Source organism: Tripterygium wilfordii, chromosome 22 (assembly GCF_013401445.1).
Source record: "Tripterygium wilfordii isolate XIE 37 chromosome 22, ASM1340144v1, whole genome shotgun sequence".
In the NCBI taxonomy this organism is placed as follows: Eukaryota; Viridiplantae; Streptophyta; class Magnoliopsida; order Celastrales; family Celastraceae; genus Tripterygium; species Tripterygium wilfordii.
Window position 1 is genome coordinate 10298576 of NC_052253.1, and position 26532 is coordinate 10325107.

Genomic DNA, 26532 nt, shown 5'->3' on the forward strand with positions numbered 1-26532 from the left:
GCACAATCTTCAGTCCAAAGGCATCCATTGTGGTTGCATGGATTGTCGAAGCTGCGAGATCCATGAGACAAAACCGAGAAAAAAAGGATCAATTAATCTCCATCGGAAACCCACCAAGATTGTAAACCCGTGAATTAAGAAGAGGCCAAGAAGCAGAGGAAAAAGAGACCTTCGTGAAGAAGGAAAAGAGAGAGCATCATTGAACACGTGTGGGCGACATAGGCCAAGGAAGATACAAATGTCAAACGTTTCACAGATATGTGTCAACACCATCGATCGTGAGGTGAGCCAGCGAAAGTAGGGCCTAACAGCAAATTACGAAATAATCCTTATAAGAACCAACAGATAGTTAGCAACTTCAACTTCAGTAGTGTAAATTTGCTAGCCCAACAAAAATTTATATTGGGTCCCACTTCTATTACATAAAAGTCAAGGCAAACACGTCTCTCAATACAATCACACTAACAAAACACATTTCCCAATATAACCACACCAACAAAACACATATTGCTATACATTTTCCTTCCCACCCAACATTGTGGCCAACAAATTCCCATGCCCTTCATGTTGTCCCCAATAAAACTACACCAAAACACAATCTTTCAATATAAAACACATCTCCCAATATAGTCACATCAGCAAAACACAAAACCCAATACAGCCACATCAGCAAAACACAAAAATCATTGGACAGGTGTCGGCAAGCCAAGCTTGCCTCACCCATTTTAATATATAATGTAGATAGATTAAAACGGGCGGGAACCTGCAATCGTCCGTTTATGCTGCCATCAATCTCCATGGCCAGCACTGCCTCGACTCAAAGTCGCTTTCAAGCTCTCACAGTCAGAAAAACCTCTATGTCTACGACCGAAGAAGCCGAAATCTTCTATCCTCTTCTCTTTCAGTAATCAAGACCAATTTCAAGAGTTAGTCGCCACTTCAAGGCTGAGGCTCCCATTCTTTCAACGCCATTGTTATCTCGATCAAAGCTCGAATTTATGGTAAAACCATTTGGTTTTTCTTCCCGATTGTTCATCAAAGAAATAATTCTCCTTTTGTGGCTCTTTTTTGGTATAGGTTGGAGCTCAAAGCGAGTACTCTGCGGTGGTGGTAGCAGAGTCACTTGTAACTGACGCAAGATATCTGGAGCCTTTTTCTTGGTCGTCTGTGATTCTCCCGTGCGTTATTATCCTTGTTTACACTTTTTTACTAGTAGTTTGCTTGATTTTGATCAATGTGTATCTTTTTTCTGTTTCAAATTAATGGGTTTTTTAAATGGATGATTGCTGCTGATGGTTTGAAGTCTTCCAGTGGGGTTTAGCAACCATTGCAATTGTAGGATTTGTTTATATAAGAAGCTGCGATGATAATATGAATGTTATCTTCATATAATTTTAAGGATAAGATGAATGTGACCTTTGATTGGGCCTCTCTTGGACTGATTTGATAAGGTATTTCATACTTTGAGAAGCATGGCTGGCTGAGTATTTTCAAAAGATTCCTGCAAGCAATGTCCAATTTATGTTAATGGAGTTGTGAAGAAAAGTTGAATGTGGAAATCATTTTTAACTAAATGAAGTTTTTGGTTAGTGGCGTCAGAAATTCCCCCCCCCCTTGGAACACGAGGAAGAGGAATTAGTCTCAGTTCAAATGCCATTGTGACCTTTGCATTCTCACCATTGAAGGTTTTACATTCTTCTCGATCTTTTCCTTATATGGCTGGTTTTCTATCCTGCTCATGTTTCTTGATTGTGGTCTTCCGTAGCAGAGTCATTTGCATTAATCTCTGTCAATGTGGCAGGAGTTGCTGGGCGCGCAGAATGATTTCCTCCTTTCCGGGGCTATTGCTTCGTTATTTCTTTTGTGTCTTCTTGTGTTCTGTGTCCCTTAGACTAGAGGTTTGAGCTTGGAAGAAATTTAATCTAAAGTCTTGAAGTGAGCTAAAATTTGAAGATTTTCATAGCAAGCTTCTTGCATATATTGAACAAGTCACGATTAGTCGGCCTTCGAACTTCGTTAAGCAAGTCTCCATGATACCTGTTGTACAATTGTTTCAGGTTTTCTCTTCTATCAATAAAGCGAGATACTTTGGTCAATAACTATCAGTGATCTTCCACGTTTAATTACAGAGTTTCATGTCAGGCTAGTTCCAAAAGGTTAATAACCGGAAGCCATGTGAAACAACCATTTGCAGTGGTCTTCTTACTTTTAAGACTTCCTAGAGCTCCGGAAACGGATCCTGGGTTCGATCTTAGATTTCGGGTTAAATCTCGGATCCCGGCCTCGATCCCCAATCCCAAGTGCAATCTCAGATTCGGGCCCTGATCCTGGATCCCAGGTATGATCCCCGATCCCGGGTTTGATCTCAGATATTGGCCCTATCCCTGATCTCGAGTTCAATCTCAGATTTTAGCCCCGATCCCGAATCCCAAGTCCAATCTTTGATCCTGGATCCCGGCCCCGATCCCGAATCTCGTGTCCGATCTTGGATTCTAACCTCGATTTCGGCCCCCATCCTTGATCTTGCTTGGATCTCGGATCTCGATCTCAGATCCTGGATCCCAACATCAATCCTAGATCCCTGGTATGATCTCGGGCCTGATTTGGGATCCCGACCTCGATCCCGGGTCCGGTTTTGATCTCGTATCCCGAGCCCGATCGCAACCTAGATCCTTAATCTCGGACACGACCAAACCCAGTTTTGATGCCCGGGCCTGTTTGAGGACTTTAATATATAAGGATCCCGACCTCAATCACTGATCCGAACTTGAATACGTAAGGATACAATTGTAAATAATTTATAATTATTGGGGATATATTTGTCCATGAAATAAATATTTGATTTTGTAATCACAAAACCAAATTTTAAATTATATTTTGATTTCTTGTTTTTGTAAGGAACTCAATTACCAAGTAATTGGATTACACTACATTTTTAATTAACGGATACTAAACATTGTATTGTAATATGAATCCAATTACCATTACATTACATGGATTACCAAACGGGCTAAATGTTTTCGCCATTACTTAAGATATAATTCTTAAGAGGAGTCACAGTCGCCTTGTAGGCCAGTGACATGGCAGTTGTTGCAGGTCGTTAGAGCCTGCGAAATCAGTTGGCAGGGGCCGTTCCTGTGGCTCTCTGTACCGTACGTGGAAGGTGTGCCATTAGCGAGAAGAAACAACTCATTGTATGACCATATATCGTCCATCTTCTATCGTATTCTGTTACGAAATTTCACGGCAATGCCAAGAATAGCAGCTCAACAATGGTGCAAAAGCGAATCGTTCGTTATTCACGCTATACTACTAATGTTTGAGCCAAAATACAGCGACGCATGACGAAAATAGTAGTGGAACCTCTACATATATATAATCTTTCATTCCCAAAAACTAATACCATCTGAATCATTTTATTTGACAAGGGAAGTTTGAAGGGCAAAAGAGAAGCAAATTAAGCAGTAGATCGCAGGTTGGGAGGAATGGGAATCGCCAACATGAAGTCAATGTTATTGTGTTTGGCACTAATTAGCATGTTCATGATGGCCAATCATGTGGAGGCTACGAAATACATTCACCCGGGAGTACTTGACCCTTGCCAGCGATCTGGGCCTAAGCCACCATTCTGCCAGAGACACCGCAGCGGTCCTCCCTCGGAAGCGAACAAATACCACCGTGGTTGCTCCGCCGCCCACCGATGCCGAACCGGCTGACATCACAATGCATAGGAGCTGCGCCTTGGCCCAATGTGCTCTACTTTGCTCCATGTAATCAAACTTCCGCAAAAATCTCGGTAAATTTTAGAATTTTATGACGTTATGACTCCGATTGAGTTTCTATATTGGATGGTATAATATTACTATCCAATATATAATTTTATACTTACATAAGTTGATGTATATCCCATGATTAGGGGTGGTAATCTAACATATCAAATATGTAATATGATTGAAAATATATGTAATATGATTGAAATTCAGATGTTCTTCTTTCTAATGATTTTATGGTTAAAGAAAAATATATTATTATGTAGTACTATTAAGACAAAAATTCCACATGCTTTGTAGAAGGCTAAGGGCTCGTTTGGGCAACCATTTTGCACAACAATTTATGGTTTTTGAACAATAAATTGTTGAGCTCCACCAAACAATCATTTGAGGACCCATATTCCAAGACAATCCCATAATAATAATATTGTGATCATCAAATTGTTCTCAAATGAACAAACATTTCATATTTTCTTACCAAACTACCCTCAACTTTTTAATGTGATACCCTAATTACCCTCATCTTCTTCACCTCTCTCTTCCTCGTTGAACACACCCTACCAGCCGTACATCTACCTCCTTCACAGCTCTTTGCACCTCTTCTTCCTCATCAACGCCTTCTCCTCCAACTTGTCCTCCTCTGATGACGAGCACAACCTTCATCACCATAGCGATGACGAGCACAACCTTCATCAGCCACTATACCACCTTCTCTCTTAGGGCCCAAGCCTATGTGCGCTGGTGCAGGTGAAGATGCAGGTCGACCAAAGCACACCCGTGATGGTGAATCAGTGCTTGTTGATGGTGGTCTGCAGGTGCTTGTTAATGGTGGTTGATTTTATCGTTTGTTGATGGTGGTTGCAAACGGTGGTCTGTAGGTGTAGACGAATGACATGAAAACAAAACAAACGGGTTTTTTTTGACTGGAAACAAAAAGTAATATTAACGGCATATTTTAAATTTTTTAATAATAATAATAATTTATAGTAATGTAATAATAATGGAAAGAGAAATAATTATTATTTAATAAATATATAAATTTCAATTTTATAGTTATTAAGTAAATTATTAAATTTATTTAAATGATTTTTAATATTATTATAAATTCTTTACAACTTAGAATGCAAAATACCTCTACACGTAATTTATACAACAATTTTAACACCACATATGCTACCAGCAAAAGTAACACCAAACATCTACCAGCATTTCATGAACCATATATGCTACCATTTATTACCACAATTTATTATCTATAATATATGCTACTATCAAAATTGTCTACCAACGGACCCTAAGCAAAACATGACAATATTATAATACGACATTAACACTTGAGGTGACTTTTAAAAAGACAAAATCATACGGATCTTGGGCACAAAATGTGGATCAAAAACCTTTTTCTCACCTCCTTCTACTTCTCATCTCTTCTTTCAAATTATAACAAATACAATTGTGATCTAGTTATAAAAAAGAAACAAGAGTGATAATTTGTCAATCTGCATCTTGATAGAGTATCAGCCATACGAAGAAGAATTGAGCATTGATCTTGAATTATTTATTTAATAATTTTTTTTGAAAGGACAGGAATGTATTTATTAGCTAGAAATCGACAATAAATCTACAGTTACAACCTCCTTGAGTTAAGTTAAGTAGGCTCAAAAGACGATCTCCATTCACAGAGGAATTGGAGACTTTAGAGCAAATGTATGATTTGACTCTTCCTTAATATTCACTTTAATCAAAGACTATAATGAATTTCCAAGATGAATCTAATTAGCTATTTTGATTTTCGGGACGGCGGCATTTTTTAAACCTTCGTAAAGGCGCATTATGTATCCAAATGGGCTACGGCATTCCCATTGAGCCCTCGGCCCATAACTAGCCCAAAATAGTGTCACCTCGCCATAAGATCTCAACTTTGCATTTAATCAGCATTTGTGTTTTGATTAGTGCTCATTTTCCAAATGCTTTTGTTTGGACATTTTCACGACAAAATAGTGAAAGCCTAAACCCTCCCTCTCTCCCCGTCCTTATCTACTTCTTCTCCAACCATGCACGCCTTCGCCTCTCCCAGCCACCTAATTTATTCCAATCAGTCCCTCCGTTCCCGTCGCCAATCACGCGCCGCGACTTCCCGTCGCGACTTACCCGCCGCTATCTCCCGCAAACCCAATGTAGCCCCTTCATCGCAAAACCCTAAACCCCGCGCTTCTCCCCTCTCATCCATCCGCAAGCCGCTTGCTATCGCCTCTCTCTCGGCCGCTGCCACCACCCTCGTCATCCGTCTCATCCCTCAACCCTCCCCATTCAGCAAAGGCCCGGGTGGTAGGGGTGGATTCGGCGGTGGCGGATCCGGTGGTGGTGGAGGTGGTGATGGATTTGGCTCAGGAGATGGGAGCGGCGGAGGGTTCTGGCAAAGGTTTTTTGGGCCGGACCCTGCATTTGCGGATGAAGAACAGAATCAGGAATGGGACTCCCATGGTCTCCCTGCCAACATTGTGGTTCAATTAAACAAACTCAGTGGATTAAAGAAGTACAAAGTGTCCGAGATTTTGTTCTTTGACCGGCGCCGGTTTGCTACTGTTGGCACAGAAGACTCCTTCTTCGAGATGGTCTCTCTACGCCCCGGCGGCGTCTACACCAAGTTGCAGATGCAGAAAGAACTCGAAACCCTCGCCACTTGCGGGATGTTCGAGAAGGTGGACATGGAAGGCAAAACAAACCCCGATGGAAGCATAGCTGTCACAATCTCATTCACGGAGTCAACCTGGCAATCTGCAGACAGGTTCCGGTGCATAAACGTAGGCCTAATGGCTCAGTCGAAGCCCATAGAGATGGATCCAGACATGACAGACAAAGAGAGGCTGGAGTATTACCGAAGTCAGGAGAAGGACTACAAGAGAAGGATGGAGAGGGCGAAACCGTGCCTGTTGCCAGTCCCAGTGCAGAGGGAGGTGCTACAGACGCTGCGGGATCAGGGTAAGGTGAGTGCCAGACTTCTTCAAAAGATCCGGGATCAGGTACAGAAATGGTATCACGATGAGGGGTATGCTTGCGCACAGGTTGTAAATTTTGGCAACCTGAATACAAGGGAGGTGGTCTGTGAGGTTGTAGAAGGGGATATTACTCAGTTGGTGATACAGTTTCAAGATAAGCTTGGAAATGTGGTTGAAGGGAACACACAGCTCCCTGTTGTGAGGAGAGAATTGCCCAAACAGGTAATAACAGGTTCTCTTTTGGCGTGGATAATTTGAGTTTGGCCTTTTCTTTCATTCAGGATTATTGATTACTGTTATGAGGATATTATGTAGTTCTGTTATTAATTTATGTTACCATGTGGTTTGTTCTCTTTACTTGGATTGGTGGTTAATCTTGCTCTAAGCATCCATAGCTCCAGAGTTTTAAGGAATTCTATTGTTGGTAATTGACTTGCAGCTTCGACCAGGCAATGTTTTTAACATAGAAGCTGGCAAACAAGCTTTGAGGAACATAAACTCTCTGGCCTTGTTCTCTAACATTGAGGTGAACCCGCGCCCTGATGAGAAGAATGAGGGAGGAATAATTGTTGAGATTAAGCTCAGAGAATTAGATCAGAAATCTGCTGAAGTTAGTGCGGAGTGGAGTATTGTTCCTGGACGCGGAGGACGCCCTACTCTGGTATGTATGTCCAATCTCATTTCTTTACTTAAGTAAAACATTTAACATTTAGTCTTCATTGTCAAATTCTGATTAATTTGTTTATTGTCTATCGTATGTGCCTGTTCAGGCTTCAATCCAGCCAGGCGGAACTATTTCTTTTGAGCATCGAAATATACACGGGCTAAACCGATCAATTGTTGGTTCATTGACCACCAGCAATTTCCTTTCTCCTCAGGTTTTTAATATCTTTTTTTGGAAGGCTCTCACATCTTTTCTTATTCATCATTATTTTAGTCTTTACTACTGTCAAGGTGTAAAATAATGTATGCTGATTTTGTTATGGTAATCACTTCCCAGGATGATCTTGCTTTTAAACTAGAGTATGTGCATCCGTATTTGGATGGTGTAACTAATCCACGGAACCGTACTCTTCGCACAAATTGCTTCAACAGCCGGAAATTGAGTCCAGTCTTCACCGGTGGACCAGGAGTAGATGAAGTCCCTCCTATATGGGTTGATCGTGCTGGTATTAAAGCTAATATTACAGAGGTGATTTGCAATGGCCCTTTTAAATAACAGCCTGTTGATTGACTGTCTGTTCGGGGGTTTATATCAGAGTAGCTTTTCTTACATTTTCCAATTCTTATATGTAAAGCAGAATTTCAGCCGCCAGAGCAAATTCACTTACGGTATTGTGATGGAAGAGATAACAACTCGTGATGAAAGCAGTAATATCTCTACAAATGGTCAAAGAGTATTGCCAAGTGGTGGGATTAGTGCAGATGGACCTCCAACTACCCTCAGCGGTACTGGAATTGACCGTCTCGCATTTTTACAAGCAAACATCACACGGGATAATACTAAGTTTGTAAATGGAGCTGTAGTTGGCGAAAGAAATGTGTTCCAGGTTAGCCATGATTTTTTTATTTAACTTTCTATTTGAAGACATGTTTTGGATGCCACAGTTTACTGTGCTTGTGTTTATGTAAATAATGATGGAAAGAAGAAGCAGAGTTCTTTGAAATACTGTTTGGAAGGAGGTGATTACAAGTCTATTTCTTTTGTTACTTGAATAAGAAAAAAAAATCAGGACTGTTGATGATACCTAGATTAAAATGGTTTCATCATTAGAAATGAAATTTTTTTGAAAAGAATTAGCATAATGCAAGTATATTCCCAAAAAAAAGTATATTCTTGGTTGTGTCGCCCACAAACTGCCTTTGAAAGTGAAAAAAATGGTATTGTACAACGCTAATATTGTTGTAAAACGCTTACCTGATATTTTATTTTTCTTTTGTTCCTTTAAGAAAAAAAATAGTCTCCTTCCTTTTTTTGTGGTGTTTGTTCTCTAATATGCTGGCTAAGGGGCATATGAATTGCAGGTTGACCAAGGTCTCGGCATTGGTACTAAGTTCCCATTCTTTAACCGTCACCAGTTGACTCTTACCCGATTTTTCCAATTGATGCAAGTGGAGGAAGGTGCTGGTAAACGACCACCACCTGTGTTAGTCCTTCATGGCCACTATGGAGGTTGCGTGGGAGACCTTCCAAGTTATGATGCTTTCACCCTTGGGGGCCCTTATTCTGTGAGGGGTTACAACATGGGTGAGCTAGGTGCCGCAAGAAATATCATTGAGGTAAGATTTACCTTGGTGAACTGCCTTTGAATAGATATTTCTGTACTATATTAAGATTCAAGTGTTTCGACGAAATATATATGAATAAAGATTTGTTGAGGTGTTTATATATATTGTCTATGTAATGCTAAGGCTGATACCTTATTCAATTTTCTTCTTGTTTTGTTGCAGGTAGGAGCCGAGATACGGGTACCTGTGAGAAACACTCATGTGTATGCATTTGTAGAACATGGAAATGATCTGGGAAGTTCTAAGGATGTTAAAGGGAATCCAACGGAGGTCTACAGGCGAATGGGTCATGGTTCATCCTATGGTTTTGGTGCCAAGCTAGGCCTAGTGCGAGCTGAGTACGCTGTTGATCATAACACCGGGACTGGTGCGCTATTCTTCCGTTTTGGGGAGAGATATTAGTGTGAAATTTGCCAGATAGTTTTGCTTAGCACATTTTTTGGCAATGGGATTACAACTAATATGTGCAAGTTACTTGAGTGGCGGCATTCTCAGTCTTATAAATTCCTTGATAGAGTAAAAACCTCTTCTTGCTTGTACTCCTTTTCATTTTTTCGGCCAAATTATGTTGTAATTTCTCCATATTCGACAGGAACAGGATTATGAAATTCAAATTTAGGAAAATAAGATTAACAAGTTGCGTCTGTTTATGCTGATATAATTGGTTGTTTTCACATAATAATATTCTCATACAAGCTAACAACTTATATCACCATCACAGACCCAGGATAAAGGACAATGTTAGAGACCCTCAAAATATCATTCTCAAAAGTCTCTCAAATCTATGTGGCATTAAAATAGCTCCACGTTAAATGAGGGTCTTTTGAGGGTCATTTTTGAGGTCTCAAACATTATTCCACGATAAAATATACTTGACATGCATTGATTTTTTTGCATTAGACTCTTTCATTAACTGATAGAAATATCAGCCAGTCTACCATGATTTTTTTTTACTATTATATTAACGTATACATTCCTTCACTCGACTGTTTCAAGAGCGAGAGGTTTTTGGGTGCATCTTCAAAAGTGACTTGCCTTTAGAGTCATCAAGCCTCGGATACCACTACCAAGTGTCCATTTGGAAGTGCTTTGTATTTTAATTAACCGAATTGATGCTGTCATATAAAAAACTGTGATCCTGTGAGGTGATGAGATACACACTGTCCGCCAAACATGTGATCTGTGAAATGAAGCGGTGCAACTGGACTGAACGACATTTTTTGGGAGTGAAATGGAGCCCCAAAAGGGAACACAGTTTAGCGTTTGGATGAATAAAACTGAGGTGAGATGAGATGATAGAATTATGAAATTCGTCTAAATGATTTTTACCAAATTAGTTTACTTAATACAAATCAATTGCGCTTAATAAGCTGGAATTTAATCAAACACAATCATATCATGGATTCTGCACCAGATTAAAACAGAGAAGCAATAAATCCACAAAAACAAAAATAAGTCCATAACAATATTAGAAGAAGCAGACATGGTTCCAGCACCCATAACCCATATAAATCAAACCAACATACAAACAAAGACAAAATAAAAGACACAACTCAAACAAACGAACAAGAAAAAAAGACAAACCCAAAAAAGTGTTGCGATTTAGGTTAAAATTGCACAGAGGGATGAGGGTAATAACCAGATTTGCCTGGAGCAAATGTGTCAAGATACCCGTGATATTTCGACGCTGAAACACGAACTGTTTTTTTTTAAGTGACACAGAGTTTTGCAAAACGCCGGTATGAGAGGAAGTAGCTCTGAGAGCTTCGACCGAAACCATGAATCATGCTGGTGGATTTGTAACGAAACTGTCCGCCAAACACAGACTGATCTGAAACTGGGGGTTGGAATGCAATAATTGCGTTTTGGAGCGGAAAAACGGTGCCCCAAACGGGCCCAGAGTCATCAAGGAGCTTTCTGGCAAAAAAGACTTCTTTCCTCCTACAAACCCAGTTCCTTTTTCAGCTGAGCTAGAGTAGCTTCTATCTCATCAAGGTTTTCCTCAATGCTGCTCCCCTTGCCAGCTTCATCTTCAGAGTCACTTCCTCTTTCCTTTGTCCAAGAATCGTTAACAGGGTTGCCTCTATTGGATCCTTCATTGTTTTTATTTGCTTCCGTCTCTGAATCTACTATGTTGAGCTCTTTCTCCAAAAACTCCACAAATTCTTCCCCAATTTCCTGTCAAGAGTGACTTCACAAATGAGAGTTTTTTGCTCTGGTACTCGATCAGCCAGCAGACTATATGAGTAATCAAAAATAATCGAAAAGCTAATTCGTATTCTCTTCACATATTGGAACCGTTGAGCAAAATATCTATTGAAAAAAAAAACTGTCTAGCAAAATAATATCATACCGCAAGTTCCTCCCATAGGCTCTTTGGCTTCCCTTGTGAAGAGGCATTTGCTTCCCAATTTCGAAATTCTTCTTCAAGATCTCTGAAGAAGTCCCCTGTTACACCAAGAACACTCTTAGAGCATTATAAAACATGAGAATACTAAAAACATCAAGGAATCGAAGATGATAAATGGTCTGATAAGATTCTAGTAGAGGAGGCAATTCTATAACCCTTTGTGAAGTCTCAAACAATCTCTCTACCTATCGTTATTTGAACATCCTTCAAAAAATTACCTGCAGCACAATGGGGTTAAGCATAAGAGCATGTGAAAACAAACCTATCACAGGAAAAAGGATTGAGCAAAATAACGTTCTCAAATCCTTGACATGGGAACTCAGTGGCCTTAGCCTACTAAAGGGTCATAAGAAAATTTCGAGGGCATATAAGAAAGCCATATGTTATGAAATGTATGCAATAAAGACTATGATATGTTCTACATATTGAAGTTGGTAGATTCCCAAATACATGTATGCATCGAACACAACCTATATAAATAATGAGCGACAACACAAAAGTTCAGGAGAGTTCTTAGTATTTACCAAATCCATAAAAATCTTCATCATCTTGGGATTTCCTCCTTTGTTCTCTTTGAGAAGTAGAGTAAGAAAAATCAGATGAGCGATTTCCAGAGTCATACTTCCTCCTAGAGTCCGAGTTGAGCAACGTATTATACGCATGCTTAATTCTCATAAATTTCTCCTGCGCGTTTGCCTGTAAGCCAAAGCCCTCTAAATAAATAAGGAATACAGGAGAAAAGGCTTATGCAGAATAGGCAAGTAATGCTTCAGTTCATCAGATAATCACAGACGTTACTTGTGGTATTCAGTGGTTATGCATAAATCAGCACTGTCCAAGCATTCTAGATGCTATCTTATGCTTAAGGAATGATTTTGTGTATTTCACATAATAATATCCTCGCAGCTTCAGAAATTATCATCTGAAAACTACTCCATGATTTTCATCAACATCAGGCTTAAAATTTAATCTGTAGCAAAAGAGTTAACAAACAGTGTTGGGGACTTGGGGTTTCCCCCTTCTGTTGAAATTACAATAACCAGAATGAAAAATAAGTTTGAACCAGTTATTGATAAACAACATCAAATCTACCACTTTCAGAGAATCTTCACTCTCACAAAGATTTTTAACTCAAGAACTCAATGAAAGAACATCACAAGGCAATCCAAAGAGTTTACAGTCACAACCTATCATTGCCTAATTGTTGAAGACCAGGCAAATCCACTAATTCTCTCTCTCTCTATCTCATTTCCAAATTTTATTCGCAAATAGATTTATCCAAACTGATAAAAATAACTAGATAAATTAGAGAGGACTCAGAATAATAAATAAAGAATACCTCTTTATTAACATCAGGATGATACTTCAGTGCAAGTTTCCGATAAGCCCTTTTGATCTCATTAACTGTTGAAGAAGGCGAAACCCCTAGAACTTCATAAGGAGACTCTCTGCGGCTCGCTCTTGAAATGGTAATATAGCTTCTCTTCTTCTTGTGATTCCTATAAAGTGGCGCAAAGGATCGTAATTGAAGCAAAGGAAGGTTGAATCGACACTCATAGCTATATCCGGAAGTGGGTGTGCGAAAATTGAGCTGGGTCTGGAAGTAAAGAAGAGATCTCGAATGAAAGTGAGTTACATAGGGAGGGCTATTCGGTGGTGTTAGAGGAGAAGAATATCCATTCATATTCCACTGAGTTCGTATGTGTGGCAGTAGTTGCGCTCATGTGGTGAGAGATTCTTGTTGAGACATTTTAGATTAACCTGTCTTTGTTTAGTTACCCGCGAGTCGTCACCTATTCGGGTCCCGCAGAGATCCTGAACAATGCGCGCAAGTTGTTTGACAAAATTCCTCTGCGAGTGTTCCAACAAAACAAGAACCAATCTGGATAAGCTATAACAATAATGAAAAGCCATCCACCTACTAGTAGCGCTGATCAACATGATCTGACGGCATTTGCTGTTTTATGTAGAAATTCTGAGCCCCTATTGTCTTCCCCTAAAAGGCCTATTAGAGGGAAGGAGGGCTTGCTATTATATACAGGATTTTTACTGGGTTATTATCCGATGTGGGACTTTTGTCCAATACCCCCTCGCACTCGTGGACTGGGTGTCTCTGCCCAAGGCCCAACGAGTGGTCTTCCCCCTAAAAGGCCTATTAGAGGGAAGGAGGGCTTGTCATTATATACAGGATTTTTGCTGGGTTATTATCCGATGTGAGACTTTTGTCCAACATTTTAAGTTTCTTTTAGATGCTCCAACGCGATGCCCCCTCTCATCAAGGATTCAACACCTTACACCCGTTGTGCGACAACTCAGAATCACCATCATCCTGTTGGATATGGATTTGGCAATGGGCCTGTTTTGGGCGCAAATAAATGTGAGACTCACATGTTGTTTAAGACGGGTCCAAGTATGAAAACATGCATTTACGAACAAGATAATGTTTGAAACCTCCAAAAATAACCCCTATTTAATCATAGATGCTAGGGTGGGTTTGTTAGGGTATACAATGCATAAAGTGTGGGGCTCTCATTTGGACCCACTCTAGCACCTATGATAGATACGTAAGAGTTGCACATCTTCAAAATTTTTAGAAAAATTGTGATCAATTTAATGACTAATTAATGAGTTATAAAATAATAATTGATGAGTATTAATTCGAACATCGTTAGGGTGTGTTTACATTCACTCATTAAATTACGCTATCGAGTCGTACTAGTCGGCTCTACATAAAATTGGAGAGGAAGAAGTTTAAAACACAAAAAGAACATAATAGTCATTAAAAAAGGACGTAACCGGTATTTAAGTAATTGTTGACAAGCTCTGTTTTGGGCGAACCATACCTTGTCGGAAGCGGAACGACGACAGAAATCATACTCTATGCCTTTTGGTGTAGACGTTCGATGGATTTTGGCCATCCGAGTTTGTTTAGGACCTCATATTTGCAGTCAAAGCTCGGAGTTTACTTTTTCAGATGTTTTTATTTTAATTTTGTTTTAATTGAGTTGGATTAGGGTTTCCAAAACATATTTAAGCCTTTGGGCCTTGTTTCGAATTTATTATTGAATTTTATAAAAATCTTGGGTTTTTACCTAGCCTAGTGATAAGCATGCTCATGTATTGTCTTGTCATGTGTTATATATCTGAAGAGAATATATTCTCTATAAAAGGGTGTAACTCTTTAGTTGCAGATAATATATTCTCTATAAAATGGTATAACTCTTTTTTTGCAGAGAATATATTCTCTGTAAAAGTTGGAACTCTTTAGTTCCATCAACAACTTCAAGGTTAACACCATTAATCTATATATACATATACATGATTGTTCTTGACAATATACATACTAGCAGAAGATATGAATTTGGATCAATTGAGGATTTGGACCAATGATCTGCGATTGTCAAGTGGTTCAAATGATCAGGTAAATCTACAACTTTTTAATTGTATTACGAAATTTGTTTCATTGATTGCAGATGCTTAAGTGAATGTCTATTGTTCTCAGGATGATATTCTTGGGCATGAAATAAAACAAAAAGACGAAAATTTGGACGAAAATATTGATGAAAATGTGGACGAAAATGTTGACGAAAATGTGGACGAATTTTCCACCGACATGGTATGATATTTAACTCAATTAATATATGTTTTATTATGTCAATTTGTAAAAATTGTTAATTTCTAACAGAATTAATACATTTTTAGGTATTTAATTCGCGTCAATCTTTTATTGATTGGATTCAAAATACAGGACGCGCAGTTTAGGATATATCATTGTCATTAAAAGGTCACAGACTAGTCTAATCGGGAAGAGTCCTAGACTGTTGTTCCAATGTGATCGCGATGACACGTACAGAAGTAAGAAAACCTCCACAAAGGTTACAGGCACAAAAAAATTGGTTGTCCTTTCAGATTGAAAGGGATGAAAATGCGAACAGGTGATGACTGGATGGTAAGGGTGGTATGTAGAACACATAATCATGCCCCTGCAACATATATGAAGGGACATCCATACCCCGGTCGGCTCTTTGAAAGTGAAACCCAGTTGATGGTACATCTGTCTACGAAAAATGTGAAGCCACGAGATATTTTGACATCGTTGAAGAAGCATAATCCGGACAACGTGTCTACCATTAAGATTGTATATAATGCAAGCCAGAAATTTCAAATTGCAGAGAAAGCCGGTAAAACACATATGCAAGTTGTCATGTCATTCCTACAACGTGAAGGATACATTTTCAAGAGTCGAACAAATGTTGTAACCAATGAACTTGAAGATTTATTTTTCGCACATCCAGGATCATTAGAGCGATGACGTGCAATCTCGCTAGTGTTATTGATGGACGCAACATATAAAACAAATAGGTACAGTATGCCTCTCCTTGAGATTGTCAGCGTGACTGCAACTAATATGACATTTTGCATAGCATTCGTGTTCCTGCACTCAGAAAAAGTGTTCAATTATACTTGGGCTTTAAGGTGTCTGTAGTCAATAATGGATTGATGCACTGGTCCACGAGTTATTGTCACCGACAGAGAGTTGGCCTTGATGAATGCATCTGCCCAGGTATTTCCTGATGCTAAGAAATTACTTTGTAGATGGCACATCTATAGGAGTATTTTGAGCAAATACAGGTCATCAATAACTGACAACGAAACTTGGAATGCATTCTTCAAAATGTGGACTAAGTTGCTGGAATCTGAAACTGAGAATGCGTATGTGTGCAATTTGGCGGACCTTGAGGTAGTGTTTCAAAACTTTCCTAGTATTATTAATTATCTTAAGGATGTATGGTTGACACCGTATAAGGAGATGTTTGTATCCGCATGGACCAACAAATATCTACATTTTGGAAACCAAACAACTAATAGAGTCAAGAGCCAGCATGCCAAGTTGAAACGATACTTGGAGTCATCACAGTCAGATTTGGTGACATCACTGTCATTTATTCATCACGTCATCCAATCACAAGACATAGCTATCAAAGCGAATATTGAGCAGAGCAAAACTATCGTCCAACATCGTTTCAATATACCGCACTTCCAAGAATTATGTGGTTTCGTTTCAATCCACGCATTGCATCTGATTTTGAAGAAATTTGAGCAATCTAAGAATGCCGGAGAAGTTTCCTACAAATGCGGATGTCAAATTCGTACGAGCTATGGACTACCATGTGCGCACGAGCAAGCAATATATTTGAACGATGGTCAGCCCATACCAATTAATTCCATAGATAATTTTTGGAGAAAACTTGACTTATCACCGTGTGTGTCTCTTCAAGACGATGACATCGATTGTGTCGTCGATCTGCAAGTGTTCACGAAACAGTTTAAGCAGCAAACAAGGCATGGCAAATTCAATCTTTTAAGGAAGTTGAGGGAGATAATCACACCATCAACAACTTTAATTCGTGAACCTGTTGTTAAGACGAATACTTGTGGACGCCCCTCCTCGAAGAAAAAAGTTACATCAAATACTCGTGCTAATCCGTCTGCATTAGTGTTCGTTGAGTCTGATTCCCCCCATTCTCAGGAACCAAGCAGACACAATTATTCGTTTGGAGGCCTCGACTCGAAGAGCAGGGAAGACATATCCACTCTTGCTAATATGGCTATATTTGAGTTTGTTGAGCTAGATATTTTCCAGTTTCAGGAACCAGTGAGACACAGTTGCTCCTCTACTTACAACTACTCTGTACATGCATATGTTCGTCAGTTTCCACCTACACTTCATCCTTACATTATGCATGTACAATACGTAAAACCTTATGGAAATTGTGGCTTTCGGGCGATAGCTGTCTATCTTGGTCTTCACGAAGATGCCTGGGCAGCTATCCGTTATAACTTAATAGAAGAGTTGCACATATTCAGGACACAGTATGTTGCAATATTTGGCAGTGATGACCAGTGGACTCGTGTTTACAATTCACTGAACTTCTTTGCATTAGATAGAGGAGCACCGATTGAGCATTGGATGACTATGCCCGACATGGATCTCTTGATTGCTTCAAAGTTCAATGTGATATTACACGTTTTAAGTGCTACACAGAGCTTCACGTATTTTCCACTTCGATCTACTCCACCACCGTCGTATCAACATGTTGCTATCGCTATTGGGTACGTAAATAATAATCACTACGTCCAGGTTGCATTGATAGTGGGTTACCCGATGCGTCCCATTATGCCTCAATGGGTTCACTTCAAACATGATTGCGCAACTGCATGAGCTACCCCGTATGAGGAGCGAATTCATGCGTACATGCAGTATATGCGTCCTAGGTTTCATTCTGAAACCATTGTGTTGGAAGATTAGAAATGTAATGTGTTAATATATTGAATAAATTTGTTTTAAATATTCAACACTTTTGTGTTATTTAATTTTACCTCGTACAAAAAGGGAAAAATCGAAAATTCAATCAAATTATATTAACTTTCTTACCATCTCTGTATACAAGTCACGTCGACAAACACTATCTCTCTTTATATATATATATATATATATATATATATATATATATATATAAATGCACGTTATAACATTGAATCTAACAATTAAATATTATAATTGTGAATCTAACTCAATTATTTGTTTAAGAAATAATTAATAGTAATAAAAAAGTTGGTTTTAATATATTTTTTTCGTCATTTTCCTATTTGTATATATATATATATGTATATGTATATAGAGGTAACGCATGAAATGGAACATGGATCCTGTGAAAGTTCATCTGTAGGGAGGTTGAAAGTTATATGCCACGTGCTTTAAGGAAGAAGAACAGTAAAGAGTGTGTTTCGAGTCCCAATAATTCTCTCTCTTAGTCTTTCTCTCATAATCACTGTCTTGTCATTATCGAGTCTTGTGTTTGTCTCCATGATTGACTACCTTAGTACAGGCAGAGAGAGTTAGGAAAGAATAGGGTGGGTTTATATAGTAAATAGGGTGGGTGTATTTAGAAAGTCTCTTTTAACGGTTTCACTAGTCATACATACACAAACATTATTAAGTGTACATATGCCTAGGTGTCATGTCATCAAGGACTTGACATGACAATTTTTTGAATTTCAAAAAAATTAAAACCTAGACTAAAAGATGTGCCCCAACCTTGTAACTCTCACTCTCACTCTCTCTTCCATCTTTCACAAACCCATTTGAGAGTGCTGGGCAAGAAGATGAGAGAAGTCGATACCCATTTCATCGGACGGAAGATTGCATGGGCGGCGACTGTTAACCAATATTCCATTTTCGACGGTGATTCGATCGGTTTCTAACCATAAAGGGTATGGAATCCATGGATATGTGTTTATGTAACGATTTTGTAGTTTTTAAATTTGTGTTTTCTGAAAAAAAGTGAGGGTACTCTACCCTATTATTTGTTGGGAAAAAGTTATCCAAATGACGTTGTAAGTAAAAGTGGTGTTTGATGTTTGGTTTAAGATTGTTCGAAGTTGTGCATATGATTAACAACTAGTATATTAGTTGGTTTGCCTGGTTTGATATGTTTTGTGCTGATAGTATATGATGGTACAATAGAATGGTAAATATTTGCAATAACAGTATTGCTACTAGTTGTAATTACATTGAGGTTGTGCTAATTACATTTTTTATTATACTTCTAATCATATGTCTATTACATTATTTCAATTCGTAATTACACTTCATCTAATTTGAAAGATTACAAAAGAACATTGAATAATTTACATTATTCCAATGCGTACTTACACCTTGATAATGTCTAATTACATTATTATGGTCATACTTACACAGATCACAATATATTACTCACTACTGTTAGATGGTGATAAGGAAGCCATGGAGAAACACTAGTGGAGGTTGGTGGTGGTCTTGAAGATTTATAAATGTGAGACCTTTTAAAGCAAAGGAAAAGGGCGGCTTGAGCTACTACGACCGCTGTTTGGGGTCTTCCATGTGTGTGGGTTTGTTTGTTTGGGGTCTTCCATGTTGTGGCTTTGGTGTTTTGAGGTCTTCTATGTTGTGGCTTTGGTGTTTGGGGTCTTTCATGTTGTGGCTTTGTTTATCTTTGGTGCTTGTGTTGTTTTTGCCTTAGAGTTGATATCCTCTTTCTCTGGACATTCAAAACTCTATTCAAAGTGAATAATTACATTATTCCAATGCATAATTACACATTGATATTTTTTAATTACATTATTCAAATGCGTAATTACATTGATAATTTCTAATTACAAAACAACAGTGAATAATTACATTATTCCAATGCGTAATTATACATTTGATAATTTCTAATTACATTATTGTGGTTTAATTACATAGGTTCACAATATATTGCTCTAACGTCATAATTAAAAATTGTATTCTCAAAATTATATAATAATCCATGGAATTATAAAAAAAAAACTAAGTTCGAAACATATAAATATAAATATAAAAAAAACTAAGTTCAAAATATACAAATATTAAAAATACCAGTGTAGTGCTAACACTGAGTTTATTTAATTTATTACACTTCTAATAATGTCTATTACACTATATTAGTGCTAATTACACTCTTTATTATACTCCTAATAATATGTCTATTACATTATTTCAATTCGTAATTACACTTTATCCAGTGTTTTCACAGCCAACAATCATTAAAATATGTTAAATATAGTGTGAAGAGAAATTAAATCAGAGTTGAAGATAATTAGGAGAGAGACGAGAAACAAGAGAGAGAAAAGAAGTAAATCAAATTTAAAGTTAAGTTTGAAGAAAAGAAAGAGATGCAGATAAGTGTGAAGAAAAGCAGGAGAAAGATTGTGCATGGATATGTTGAAGAGGTGTCAGATGATGTTGGAGAAAGAATAAGAAAAAGATAAGATGAAATCAGGAGAGAGAAGCGGGAGATGAAAAAGTAACAGGAGAGAGAAGCGGGAATCTTGATTTACTTTCATTTACCTTGATTTTCCCCCCAAAATATCTAGTTGGATATCTGTGATGAAGACCAAGGAAGGCTGTTAAAGAATGCATATAATCGAGTGCGGAGGTTGAAGTTGAAGTTGAAGATGAAGATACAAAGCGAAAGGTCCAATCACGTACTAGAGGACATGCAAGCTATGCAACTTGGCGCGAAGTGGCATCAACGCAAATGCCACGTCAATAGAGTCATTTAAGGAGTCTAGGGCCAATATTTCCGGCCAGTGTTCAACTTAGATTGGAATTAGTTATCCTAGATCTACTAATATTTGGTACTATTAGTTTGCTTTGAGTTTGGTTTCCTTCATGCAGTTATTGTTAACATAAGTCTAGTTTAACTAGGAGTAGGAATCTTATGCTTGGCTATATAAACCTGTAAGACAATTATATTCAGTTATCAATTAATCAAAAAACTCGAGATTTGTCTCAAAACCTTCTTGTTCTTTCACACAATTAGAACATGACTTATCATTGGTGCTTTCATTGAGAGATCATCGAATGATATCCCAAAAAGAATGCATCGAAGCCGTGGAGACCGGTCTCCAGGCCGTCAATGCTGAATTACAGGCAAGCAGACAAGAATTCCAGCAAGGTTTAGGAAATCTTGAAGAGATGATCACACCGTTGGAAACCTGAAACGTGAGCCAACGCCTAAGCCAGAACCCAAGCTCAAATCACCAGTTCGCCAGGACAGTAGTGAATCTGAGACTGTTTCAGAGACCATTAGCGACTCCTCCATGACGACGATTCACCACCAGTGGTCAAAACCCAGGAGAAATTTTCGGCGGTCACCAATCCACAGATGAATTTTCCTCCATTCTCAAGAGAAGATCCAATAACCTGTCTCAACCGAGCCAATCAATTCTTTCAATTCCATGAAATTTAGAAGGCGATGAGGGTAAACTATGCAATTTTTTTCTTGGAAGGAGAAGCTAATCTATGGTGGCAGTGGATTGAGCAGAATTATCGAAAAAAGGAGAAGAAGATTCATTGGAAGGATTTTGAAAAAGAAGTTCTTGCCAGGTTCGATCTAACTGGATTTGTTGATCATGATGAAGCTTTTTATTATGTTAAGCAGATTGGAGAATTACGCGATTATCTCAAGGAATTCAAAAGACTATCAAACTTGGTGCATGGATGGCCGAAGAATGCCCTTATCGAAGCCTTTATTGGGGGATTGATTCCGGAGTTGGCAAACAAAGTTAAAGCCAAGAGACAACGTACGGTCAGGAAGGCTATTGAATGGGCACGACTGGAGAATGTCATCTGGCGATAGTTAAGAAGGGTGCACGAAATAAATCTAGATGTATACAAGGAGCCAATTCAGTGATATCAAGCTCCAGACCGATGGGCTCTACTGCAAGTTCTACTTCGAAACCGATTCCGCTTGGAGTCAAGAGACTATCCTTTGAAGAGATGTAGAAGTTTGTACCGGGCCACAAGTGCAAGGGTCCGCAAATCTTTGTCATCGAGGGTCAGGAAGAGGGCATGTTGGCGGAGGAGGAATTGTCGAACCCAGAAGTGGAGAGAATGGAGCATATGCTCCAGACCATGTAATATCAATGCATACGCTGGCAGGTGTGAAGGGGCCGCAAACCATGAGGTTTCACGCCCAAATTCAAAATTATCCGATCGCCATGCTGATTGATAGTGGATCATCACTTAATTTTATTAACAATTCAACAGTAAAAAGGTTGCAACTACCAGTCCAAACCGTGGATGCCTTTGATGTTCGTGTTGCAAACAAAGATCAATTGTCGTGTGGAGAGATTTGTAAGAAGGAAACTATTAAGATTCAAGGGATACACCTTTGTGTCGACTTGTCCATATTGACTATGGTGGGGTTGGATGTGGTCCTTGGGGTTCAATGGTTAGAAAGTTTGGGAAAGATAGTATCTGATTATCAACATATGACCATGGAATTTGCTTGGGGAGACGGATAGGTTAAATTGTCTATGCAACCCTCGAGCCGACCAGAGACAATCCAAGCAAACCTACTTGAGAAGTTGTACTGGAAAGGTGGACAATGCTTTTCGATCGTGGAGGTTTCTGGTACTCGGGCTGATCAAAGAGAGGGGTTAAAGATTCATGAATCTGTGCAGGCCTTACTGGATGAATTTGCATCTGTTTTAGCCGAACCAAAGTCACTACCTCCAAGCCGACAATTTGACCACAAAATCACTCTCAAAGATGAAGGGAAGTCGGTCAATGTGGCGCCATATAGGTATGCCCACTTCCAAAAGGATGAAATAGAAAAACAAATTATGGAGATGTTAATGCAACGGGTTCATATGCTCTAGCAATAGTCCGTTTTCGTCACCGGTGCTCTTGGTAAAAAAAAAAAAGATAGGTCATGACGATTTTGTAACGATTATCAGGCACTTAACGAGGCACTATAAAAGATATATTTCGAATCCTAACGGTTGATGACATGTTTGATGAGTTGGGATGAGCTTGTTTCTTCTCTAAGGTATCATGAGATTCGAGTCCACGAAAAAGATATCCACAAAATGAAATTCAAAACACAACACGGGCATATTATAAGTATTTGGTGATGCCGTTTGGTTTATGCAATGCGCCTTCTACTTTCCAATTTGCAATGAATTCTATACTTAGTGCGTATTTGCGGAAATTTATTTTGGTATTTTTTGACGAGATACTGGTTTACTCGAGAAGTTGAGATGATCATCTTCTACATCTATGTGTGGTATTGGGTATTCTGGACAGTCATAAGTTTCACATTAAGCCGCCTAAGTGCGCGTTCGAGCAAGAGAAGACTGAATATCTGGTGCATATTATATCACGGGAGGGAGTGCAAGTTGATGGCCGAAAATTTGAAGCCATGGTATCTTGGCCTAGGCCAAGCAATGTTTCGGCCTTGCGTGGGTTTTTGGGTTTAACCGGATACTACCACAAGTTTGTTGAACATTATGGAATCATAGTGAAGCCTCTAATGGATATGCTTTAAAAGGGAGGATTTCAACGGATGGAAAGGGCGGTACAAGCCTTCGAGCAATTGAAGGAGGCAGTGACTTGTACACCTATTTTGGCAATGCCTGATTTTGAAGTTCATACTAATTTCATACCTATGCTAGTGATGTTGGCATTGGAGCCGTTCTTACCCAGCATACCAAGCCCCTAGCTTTTCTCAGCAAGGCTTTAGGACCAAAAAAGAAAGCATGGTCAGTTTATGCGAACGAGATGTTGGCAGTAATTGAGGTCGTGCGGCTGTGGAGGCCATATTTGTTGAGGCAGAAATTTGTTATTGTTACCGATCAACAGCCCTTGAAGCACCTTCTTGAGCAACGTATTATCACTCTGGAACAGCAAAAATTCGTGGCAAAACTATTGGGTTATGAGTTTGACATTCGATATAGGCCTGGTAAAGAAAATATGGTGGCGGATGCATTGTCTAGGAGGGAGGACATCCCAGTTTTGCATGTTGTTTCCAGACCAGAATGGGCAGTATGGAATGAAGTCCGTGAGGGAATCAAAAATTGCCTAGAATATCAGCAACTACTGTAGCAAATGGAGACGCAACCGAACTTATTTCCAGATCATGATTTGCGTTTTGGATTGTTACACTACAAGGACCGAGTATGGGTGCCTGATGTGGGGGAATTAAGGGAAAAAAAATTCTTCATCACTTCCATGATTCAACTATTGGGGGGCATTCCGGGGTGTATCGCACGTGGGTTCGTATTGCTCAAATATTTTATTGGTCGGGTTTAAAAAAAAGTGTTCAAAGATATGTAGCTGCTTGTGATGTCCGTCAACGAATTAAGCATGACAGACGGAGGCCTGGTGAACTATTACAGCCATTGCCCATTCCGGATAGAGTGTGGGAAGATGTGACGATGGATTTTATTGAAGGATTACCTCGGTCTAATGGGTATAATGGGATAATGGTAATGGTCGATCGTTTGACGAAGTTCGCTCACTTCATGGCATTAGTGCATCCTTTCGTCGCCAAGTCCACCGCGCACTTGTTTTTGGTTAACATCATTAGGTTGAATGGGGTTCCTCAGACCATTGTGTCCGATAGAGATCAGATTTTCCTCATTAATTTTTGGGGTGAATTGTTTAAATTACAAGGAACGCAGCTATTGATGAGCTGGGCATATCATCCTTAAATGGATGGCCAGTCGGAGGTCACTAATCAAACTCTTGAACAATATTTGCGTGCATTTGCCCATCATAATCCACGAAAGTGGGAAGAATTCTTAGCTTGGGCCAAGTATTGGTATAACACCACTTACCATGCCTCCACCAAAAGAACTCATTTTGAGTATTTGTATGGTCACAGGCCACAATATCTGCCTGATTATGAAGTAGGATCATCTCCTAATGACAAGGGCGATCGTGATTTACGTGTGCGGGATTAGTTGCTTAAGGAATTGAAGAAGAATCTTGAGAAAGCTAATAATCGAATGAAGACAATTGCCGATACTCATCGACGTGAAGAGTCTTTCGACGAACAAGATTTGGTTTGCTTGAAAATTCAACCACACAAACAGAAGTCATTATCTCAGAAGACCTTATATAAGTTAAGTAGTAGGTTTTACGGTCCTTACAAGGTCTTGCAACGGATTGGCCAGGTGGCATATAAGCTTGAGCTGCCTCCGGATACTCATATTCATCCTGTTTTTCATGTTTCCCAACTTAAGAGGCGTGTGGGTGGGGACATTGCTAGTAGTTCCGTGCTACCAACGTTGGACCAAGAGGGGCGGCCATTACTTTCTCCTCGGCAGACTATGGAACATCGGAAGATTAAACGGGGCAATCATTTCCATTGGGAAGTATTCATTTTATGGGATCAATTGGATGATAATGAAGCTACTTGGGAGGATCTCTCTTTGATGAAGATTCAGTTTCCAGACTTTCCGCTTGAGGACAAGCATTCTCTCAATGGGGGGCATCAGCGCAAATACCACGTCAGCAAAGTCATTTAAGGACTCTAGGGCCAATATTTCCGGCCAGTGTTTAGCTTAGATTGGAATTAGTTATCCTAGATCTACTAATATTTGGTACTATTAGTTTGCTTTGAGTTTGGTTTCCTTCACGCAATTATAGTTAATGTAAGTCCAGTTTAACTAGGAGTAGGAATCTTATGCTTGGCTATATAAGCCTGTACAACAATTATATTTAGTTATCAATTAATCAAAAAACTCGAGATTCGTCTCAAAACCTTCTTGTTCTTTCACACGATTAGAACATGACTTATCAATATGATATGACACCTGGACTATGGATACTTATGGACACAAATTCTAAAGACGTTTAGTGTTTTTTTCTATTTTAATGTCATATAGATTTGAGGGTCACAAAATGAAGGATTTAGCATTATCCGAACGAACATAGATGAACGTAGTACATTTACATTGCCTAAACTGATATCGTGTGAATGGGAAATTAATTTCAAAAGCGTCCAAATGAAATACGGAAAATTAATGTTATGAAACTCAATCCCACATTGAAAGTTTATAAACTCAATAGTGAATTTATAAGTCGTCACATTGCTGGCAGTGGGATTGGGTTGAGAGTCAATATGCATAAAATAGAGCGACTCATTCTTCACTGAAACAAACCATGGTAACTGGCCTACGATTTGGGCTAGTAACTCCCTATTTAAAGACATTCTTCCAGAATACAAACAAGTATTGATAAGCAGAATCGTTTTATTCAAGTCGGATTGACCGAAAGCATTGTCTACAACACATATTAACTATCCAATAACTTGAACGATACTTCTTGGAGTCCTGGCTAAAAAGACAAATCCATACTTATAGATGACAATACCACCATAGACAGAAGACAAAACAAAATCTGGATTCATCTTCATAAAATGTAGGATTGACTGAAAGCATTGTCAACACCATATTCATCTTTCCCTTATCATTTTGGTATGTCTCTGACTCCATCTCTATCTATGCCTCCATCTTTCCCTTATCATCGAATTATTACAAAACAATATGCAGCACATTTAAACCAAAAACTTTCCATGATGCCACCCCACAAGCATAGGACACTAAAGATTTCACTGAATCGAAAAGCTACAGGCAGATGGTCTTAAAGTAGCCGGTGTTATAGGTGTTGATATAGTACAGAATAACCTTGGAATCACATACACATCTT

General features: G+C 38.9%; 4 protein-coding genes across 5 annotated transcripts; 3 read left to right on the forward strand and 1 right to left on the reverse strand.

Moving 5' to 3' along the window:
• Window positions 1–5723: 5723 nt before the first annotated feature.
• Window positions 5724–9719, forward strand: LOC119991676 (protein TOC75-3, chloroplastic-like). The gene is made up of 7 exons (XM_038838071.1): window positions 5724–6991; window positions 7209–7430; window positions 7540–7647; window positions 7770–7961; window positions 8071–8319; window positions 8795–9049; window positions 9221–9719. Exons 1-7 carry the CDS (start codon window positions 5825–5827, stop codon window positions 9458–9460), a joined length of 2433 nt encoding a protein of 810 aa, XP_038693999.1. The 5' UTR covers window positions 5724–5824; the 3' UTR covers window positions 9461–9719.
• A 756-nt stretch (window positions 9720–10475) lies between these two features.
• On the reverse strand, window positions 10476–13342 carry LOC119990485 (chaperone protein DnaJ). Of its 2 annotated transcripts, XM_038836424.1 has the most exons (5): window positions 12808–13342; window positions 11993–12164; window positions 11654–11686; window positions 11412–11506; window positions 10476–11236 (listed from the first exon to the last, which is right to left on the reverse strand). In XM_038836424.1, exons 1-5 carry the CDS (start codon window positions 13150–13152, stop codon window positions 11000–11002), a joined length of 882 nt encoding a protein of 293 aa, XP_038692352.1. In that variant the 5' UTR covers window positions 13153–13342; the 3' UTR covers window positions 10476–10999. The 2 variants fall into 2 exon arrangements, with proteins under 2 accessions (XP_038692352.1, XP_038692353.1); XM_038836425.1 differs by lacking the exon at window positions 11654–11686 and having other exon boundaries at window positions 12808–13337.
• A 1481-nt stretch (window positions 13343–14823) lies between these two features.
• On the forward strand, window positions 14824–15780 carry LOC119991531. Its single transcript, XM_038837876.1, has 4 exons — window positions 14824–14889; window positions 14971–15084; window positions 15260–15323; window positions 15404–15780. The coding sequence occupies exons 1-4, from the start codon at window positions 14824–14826 to the stop codon at window positions 15778–15780; spliced, it is 621 nt and encodes a 206-aa protein (XP_038693804.1).
• A 24-nt stretch (window positions 15781–15804) lies between these two features.
• On the forward strand, window positions 15805–19578 carry LOC119991532. Its single transcript, XM_038837877.1, has 5 exons — window positions 15805–15944; window positions 16065–16209; window positions 16276–17565; window positions 19231–19261; window positions 19346–19578. The coding sequence occupies exons 1-5, from the start codon at window positions 15805–15807 to the stop codon at window positions 19576–19578; spliced, it is 1839 nt and encodes a 612-aa protein (XP_038693805.1).
• The last annotated feature ends 6954 nt before the right edge of the window (window positions 19579–26532 follow it).